Genomic DNA, 7,500 nt, shown 5'->3' with positions numbered 1-7,500 from the left:
CTGCGTAGTTGTGACAGCAGTACCAAACCTGTGTATGTGTCTGTAGGCCACAACATCAGCCTGGACACGGCTGTACGCCTCACACATTCCTGCTGCCGCTACCGCGTCCCTGAGCCCATCAGACAGGTACGGCTACACACACACACACACACCCGTGGGCACACACACCCGCGGGCACACACACCCGCGGGCACACACACCCGCGGGCACACACACATGCACACACACACACACACAAGTTTGAAAGCCCAGCAAAACACAGCTCATTGGACAGATATGGATACACCAAAGTCCAATCACGTTGTGTCAGTGATTACTTTGAGGAGGGAAGGATCCATTCTAGGATCAATGTCAGTAATATTTCTACAGGGACAAAGTCCTGACCACCTGCAGTCCCTCAGTGCTGCTCTGCATTCCTGCCACTAGGCTGTGCTGTTCCCTAAAACATCACTAGAGTGAAGGAAGTCTGTGCTTTTCGATCAGTCCTGCACTGCACCCAGTGTGCTCTCTCTCTCTCTCTCTCTCTCTCTCTCTCTCTCTACTGCAGTTGACACACACACACACACACACCTCTCACTCTCTCTCAGTATTGCCGGGAGAGCTAAAGAGCTGTGTGTGTGTGTGTGTGTGTGTATGGGTTTAGAGAGCAGGGGGTACAAATGTCACGATTGGATCTGGACAGGGACCCACAGAGCTCACTGCTCTCCCTCTCTCTCTCTCTCTCTCTCTCTCTCTCTTTCTCTCTCTCTCTCTCACTCTCTCTCTCGCTATCTGTCTCCCTCTCTTTCTCTCTCTCTCTCTCTCTCTCTCTCTCTCTCTCTCTCTCTCTCTCTTGCACTCTCTGTTTTCTCTGTGCCTCTGTAAATATATTTCTCTCTCACCTTCCTTTTTTCGCTCTCTTTCGTTCCTTTCTCTCTCTTTCACTCCTCTCTCTCTTTCACTCCTCTCTCTCTTTCACTCCTCTCTCTCTTTCCTTCTCTCTCTCCAGACGGTCGTCAAGGTCGACCCTCGACAAGTCGTGCGGCTGCCAGCCAGCACTCAAACACGTGTACGATCACACACACACACACACACACACACACACACACACACACACACACACACACACACCCCACACATGCTTGGAGCCAGTGGACAGGTTGCCAGGTCCTCGTGGTGGGAACAACAACAATATGCTCCGGCTGTTCTGAGTCTAATTGCGCTTCACTGTTGGGACACAAACAGAGCACAGGAGGGCTGCAGGTTGCTAGACGAGGGTGTGTGTGTGTGTGTGTGTGTGTGTGTGTGTGTGTGTGTGTGTGTGTGTGTGTGCGTGTGTGTGTGTGTGTGCGTGCGTGCGTGCTTGTCTGCCTGCACGTGTGTGTGTGTGTGTGTGCCTGCCTGCCTGCCTGCAGGTGTGTGTGTGTGCAGGTGTATATGTGTGCGTACGTGCCTGCGCGCGTGTCTGTCTGTGTGTGTGTGTGTGTGCCTGCGTGCCTTTGTGCGTTGCCAGATTACTAGAGGAGCAGAGGTTGCCAGATCAGGGTACACAGAGCGTTTATGCATTCAGGAGAGGAACAATTAGAGTGTTTATGGTAATGTGCTGTTCTGGGGCAGAGAAGCAGGGATTTGGCTGACAGGTTAGGGGGCTGGGGGAGCGTACTGGAGCTGATTGACTTGAGTAGAGCTAACCACCTCTCTTGTGCTGTGAGTGTGTACCTCACCTTCTCACCGCTTCTCTCTTCTCCTCTTTCTTCCTCTCCTTTCTTTTCTTTCCTTCTCATCTTCTCTCCTCTCCTGGTTCCTCCACTCCTCCCCCTCCCTAACTTCGACCAGAGAAAAGGAGAAACTGGCTGTCTGTCTGTTTTTTCCTCTCTGGTGAAATGAGAGAGAGAGCGAGAGAGAGAGCGAGAGAGAGAGCGAGAGAGAGAGAGAAAGATGAAAGGGAAAGATGACATCATACTTGGGAATCTGCAGTGAGGAGTTGATGGTGTAGGCTGAATGCACTGCAGTAGAGGCTGTTCACATGTACAGACAGCGGAGATCAGAGGAACACGTACACACACACACACACACACACACACACTCACGCTTTCACACTAACACATCCTCACGCTTTCACAATAACAAAGTCCCACCAGCTCGCACTTACATTCTTACACACACACACACACACACACAGACACACACACACACACTGGCTCCAAATCATTCTCCTCACACTGAGCCCACTGCAGACATTCAACCTTTCACATGAACAAACACCTGCCCCCCTATTGATGAGTGTGTCAATAACACACACACACACACACACACACACACACACACACACACACACACACACATACACACACACAGTCCTTAGGGAGAGGCTTGGTGTTAAGCACGGTTGGGTCTGCGTCTCTTGAGTGATGTCTGTTGTTAAGGGCATCATTAGGTTAAAGAACTACCACTGTCCATGAGGCCTGTTTATGGCCTCATTAGGAAAACTGTGTGTGTGTGTGTGTGTGTGTGTGTGTGTGTGTGTGTGTGTGTGTGTGTGTGTGTGTGTGTGTGTGTGTGTATATCCGCTTGGCTGGTCAATATCACTGGACAAAAATCCATTCTAGCCCTTCACTCCCTCACTAACTGGAAGACAGGACAAGACACAAACTTGTAAATGAGCATTTTGTGTGTGTGTGTGTGTGTGTGTGTCTGTGTGCGCGCGTGTGTGTGTGTGTGCATGCACGTGCGTGTGGATGCGTGTGCGTATGTGTGTTTGTGCGTGTGTGTGTGTGTGTGTTTGTGCGTACACATGCTTTTAGTTAGGACTGAAGTCATCAAACAATCAAATAGCTTACTGTACCAGTTTTCAGTTACTGGAGACAGCTGATTGGGGCTGTAAGAATAGCTCCAATCCTACATGTCAATTCTCAGATAAAGGCTTCCAAAAGGGTTCTTTAGCTGTCCCTGTAAGAACCCTTTTAGAACCTTTTGTGGGATAGTGTTGGTTAGCCAAACTAATAAAAAAACTCAACACTTCTGAAAGTGCAGTGCTGAAGGCTGCTATCTGCGATTGATTGAATGCCAACCTCGGTCATGTGATCCCGGCCAGGGACCCACCACCTCTCTGGGTGGACATGGATGTTTTCTTGCAACACCAGGCCTGAATCCCCCTCAGTGCTTTATCTTCCAATCATACCTACTCTGTTATGTCCTGATCCCCTCACACACCCACACACACATGTGCACGCACGCACGCACGCACACACACACACACACACACACACACACACACACACATGTGCACGCACGCACGCACACACACACACACACACACACACACACACACACACACACACACCCACACACACATGTGCACGCACGCACGCACACACACACACACACACACACACACACACACACACACACACACACACACACTCCAGAAGGCTGGAGGGAGAGGGGGAGGTAGAAGGCTGGAGGGAGAGGGGGAGGTAGAAGACTGGAGGGGGAGACAGATGGAGACAAAGGGAGAGGTAGAAGACTGGAGGGAGAGGGGGAGACATAGGGAGAGGTAAAAGGATTGTGGGAGAGGGGGAGACAGAGGGAGAGGTAAAAGGATTGAGGGAGTGGGGGAGACAGGGGGAGAGGTAGAAGGCTGGAGGGAGAGGGGGAGACGGAGGAGAGGTAAAAAGATTGAGGGAGAGGGGGAGACAGAGGGAGAGGTAGAAGGATTGACGGAGAGGGGGAGACGGAGGGAGAGGTAGAAGGGATGCTCATGGTAAATCTGTGCACCTGTGTCCCACCGAGACTAGGGCTGTGTTTGTTTACCAGAGGGGGGCTTTGCTCTGCTGGTGTTCTGCTGTGTATTTCACTTTGTGTGTGTGCGTGCATGCGTGCGTGTTTTTACCTCTCTCTCTGTCTCCCCCTCTCCCTTCATCCTTTTACCTTTCCCTCTGTCTCCCCCTCTCCCTTCATCCTTTTACCTTTCCCTCTGTCTGCCCCTCTCCCTCCACCCACTCTCTCTCCCTCCCCCTCCACCCTCTCTCTCTCCCTCTCCCTCCATCCTTTTATCCCTCCATCCTCTCTCCCTCCACTCCCCACCTCTCCTCTCGTTGAATAATGCAAACCAGTAGAGCGGTTGTATTTGTTGAATCTGTTGTCTCTCTAACAAAGGACGCTGCATACAGGGAAAAACGCACACTGCAGATGAGTCTAACTATGAGGAATTACAGCGCAGAGTAATCACCCTAACTTTTCTCCTCTCTCATCCCTTGCTTCTTCTCCTCTTCCTCCCTCCTCCCTCTCTCCTTCTCCTCCCCCTCCTGTCTTATCATAGGCAGTGAATGGGGATTGAATGCGGCGAATGCATCTCAGTTAGGGTGGTTTTGGCGTGCCATGTGTTAGCTCTCTCTCTCTCTCTCTCTCTCTCTCTCTGTCTCTCTCTCTCTCTCTCTCTCTCCATTCCACCACTAAAATGAATATTTAGTCATATTATACAGCTTATAATTTTGCAGAAAAGTTAGTTTTGACAGTTGCGCAGCTCTGCAGCAGCCCTGTAGCTCCCCCCCACCCAGGTGGTAGTGGAGGTGGTAGTGGAGGTGGAGGTGGTAGTGGAGGTGAAGGTGGAGGTGGTAGTGGAGGTGGTAGTGGAGGTGGTAGTGGAGGTGGAGGTGGTAGTGGAGGTGGAGGTGGAGGTGGAGGTGGAGGTGGAGGTGGTAGTGGAGGTGGTAGTGGTAGTGAAGGTGGAGGTGGAGGTGGTAGTGGAGGTGGTAGTGGTAGTGGTAGTGGTGGACGTGTAGTGGAGGTGGAGGTGGTAGTGGAGGTGTAGTGGTAGTGGAGGTGAAGGTGGAGGTGGTAGTGGAGGTGGTAGTGGAGGTGGAGGTGGTAGTGGAGGTGGAGGTGGAGGTGAAGGTGGTAGTGGAGGTGTAGTGGTAGTGGAGGTGGTAGTGGTAGTGAAGGTGGAGGTGGTAGTGGTAGTGGTAGTGGTGGACGTGTAGTGGAGGTGGAGGTGGTAGTGGTAGTGGAGGTGGAGGTGTAGTGGTAGTGGAGGTGAAGGTGGAGGTGGTAGTGGAGGTGGTAGTGGAGGTGGAGGTGGTAGTGGAGGTGGAGGTGAAGGTGGTAGTGGAGGTGGTAGTGGAGGTGGTAGTGGTAGTGAAGGTGGAGGTGGAGGTGTAGTGGTAGTGGAGGTGAAGGTGGAGGTGGTAGTGGAGGTGGTAGTGGAGGTGGAGGTGGTAGTGGAGGTGGAGGTGAAGGTGGTAGTGGAGGTGGTAGTGGAGGTGGTAGTGGTAGTGAAGGTGGAGGTGGTAGTGGAGGTGATAGTGGTAGTGGTAGTGGTAGTGGTGGAGGTGGTAGTGGAGGTGGAGGTGGTAGTGGAGGTGTAGTGGTAGTGGAGGTGGTAGTGAAGGTGGTAGTAGAGGTGGAGGTGGAGGTGCGGATACCAGACTTTTATAAAACGGCACTCACTGTGGTTGGTGTTGGCTGGGGCCCTCAGGCTCTCTAAATGTTAATATATTTCTGTTTGACATTCTCAACTGGAGCCACTGTCCCTGTCCCACCACGGGAGAACAGAGAGAGAGAGAGAGAGAAAAAGAGAGTGAAACAGACAGACAGATAGACAGACAGATATGGAGGAAACTGAGAGAGAAAGAGAGAAAAAAAAAGAAAAAAAAAAGACATTGCAGGGGGCTGGCGGGAACCGTCTTTGCTCCATATATTTAATCTATATTGAAAAACAGAATTATTTATATGGTGACTGCTATACTGCATAACATTTAGCCTCAACAATCATTTCAACTTTACATCCCGATCACAGCTTGACAAACTAAACTAAACAGTTGGATAGCATAATATGATAGCTTAATAAGAAGCATCACACGCTGCATTCGTAATAATATAACTTGTCTCATGTCCTATGTCATATAGCCTAGAGGCTATCATTATTCTATAAATTATTGATTTAGTTCCCATCATGAGACTATGCTCTGGGAGTCCTAATTCCGCTGGCTTCTTTTCGAGCTCTGTCTTTCGGTGGCCAGCTGTGAGAGAAGGCGACGGTAACGGCATGGCAGACTCCGAGGGCCCGCTCCGTCCGTCGCCTCTGGTCCTGCACTGCGCTTGTCACCGCCAGATTGAGGTTGTGGCTAAAACAGTTGAGCTACGGCCAATTCAGGGCCCTTATGGCGGCTGCAGTGTTAGCAGCATTGTCAGTCGTTCTGTCCCAGACTTTATTCTCATCTAATTTCCAATCAAAAAGTGCCCTGTGGAGTGCATCAACAATATTGTCCGCCGTGTGGTTTTCTGAAAAAAAGCTTGTCTGTCGGCAATTTGACTGTTGTTTCCAGTCGGGTGTGACAAAGTGGACGGTTAATGACATGTATCACATATCCGTTGTCAGCGAATAGCTGTCTGAACCCGACAGCAGCACTTGACACAGACACACTACCACCTCCACCTCCACCTCCACCACCACCTCCACTCCATGCAGCTGTTAATGGGTGTTTCAGTCGGAGGTGCGAGTGCAGATTAGTTCTCATTAGTGTTTCCATCTCTGGCCGTCATCTTTTTCATGCGAATCTTGCAAATAACCTCGTCCAAATCTGCGGGCTCTCCTTTGTCGTCTGGTCGGTCGCAGCAGTGCCATATTGTTTTGGTCATTTGCACGAGTCATCTCTTTTTTCCTCTCCTTCTCTAAACCTTGGGGTGGAAGAGGTCACGTGCAACACCCCAAAAGTTAACACTCCTGAAGGTGAAATCTTGGGATACTTTCTCCGACCACGCTGGCAGCGGCGATGTTACACACTGTGAATTGATGAACAGCACTTAATTTGGCAGTTTGATAGATAATGGAGCAGACATCTTTTGACACTATTGAAAAGCACGCCGTGGGCATTTTCAAATCCCGCGGGATACCGTATTACCGTTATACCGCCCGACCCTAGTGGGGAAAGAGAGAGGGACAGGAAAAAGAGGGAGAGAAGGAGAGAAGGAGAGAAAGGGAGAGAGATAGAGAGGGAACAGACACAGCTGTAGGGCTCAGGAGCTGTTTGGGAGAAGGAATACCCATTCCCCAGGCCTGTGGAACTGTGTGCGTGCGTGCGTGCGTGCGTGCGTGCGTGCGTGCGTGGGTGCGTGCGTGCGTGCGTGCGAACTGATGCCATAGGCCCCCTGCCTAGAACCGCTGATCAGTGTCCACCTGTACACTCACCCCCTGCCAGTCACTGTGTCGCAGTCTAAAAGGCTCAGTCCTGGGGGGGGAAACATTGGCCAGGTGGGCAAAGGTTCCACCAGGTTTTTGTCCCTAATTTCCTTCATCGTCCTCCTCCTCAGTCTGCCAACCACACGCCAGCACAGCTGCCTCATCCCTCTCTCTTTCTCCCTTTTCTTTTGTTCCCCCCATTCTCTCCCACTCAGACATCCAAACAAGGACTAATCAGCCTCATGTTCTTTTAGCTCACAGCGGGTGGAGTAATACACACACACACACACACACACACACACACACCTGCTGTTCTTATTATAGTTCTGGGGTGTGGTGAG

At 51.1% G+C, this 7,500-nt stretch overlaps 1 protein-coding gene across 1 annotated transcript in view; it reads left to right on the top strand.

Annotated features, from left to right (window-relative positions):
- LOC310822055 (endonuclease V-like) overlaps positions 1 to 7,500 on the top strand; it is a gene marked incomplete at its 3' end in the record, with an annotated part of 64,767 nt that overhangs the window by 7,185 nt on the left and 50,082 nt on the right. The window contains exon 7 of the mRNA XM_083694345.1: positions 1 to 154. This exon is cut by the window's left edge and continues 3 nt beyond it. Within this exon, the coding sequence (XP_083550471.1) occupies positions 1 to 154 (154 nt within the window). The remainder of the gene's footprint in view (positions 155 to 7,500) is intronic.

This window comes from Argentina silus (assembly GCF_951799395.1).
Source record: "Argentina silus genome assembly, chromosome: 22".
In the NCBI taxonomy this organism is placed as follows: domain Eukaryota; kingdom Metazoa; phylum Chordata; class Actinopteri; order Argentiniformes; family Argentinidae; genus Argentina; species Argentina silus.
The sequence above is the reverse complement of the archived record's forward strand: the minus strand, read 5'-3'. Positions and strand labels throughout refer to the sequence as shown.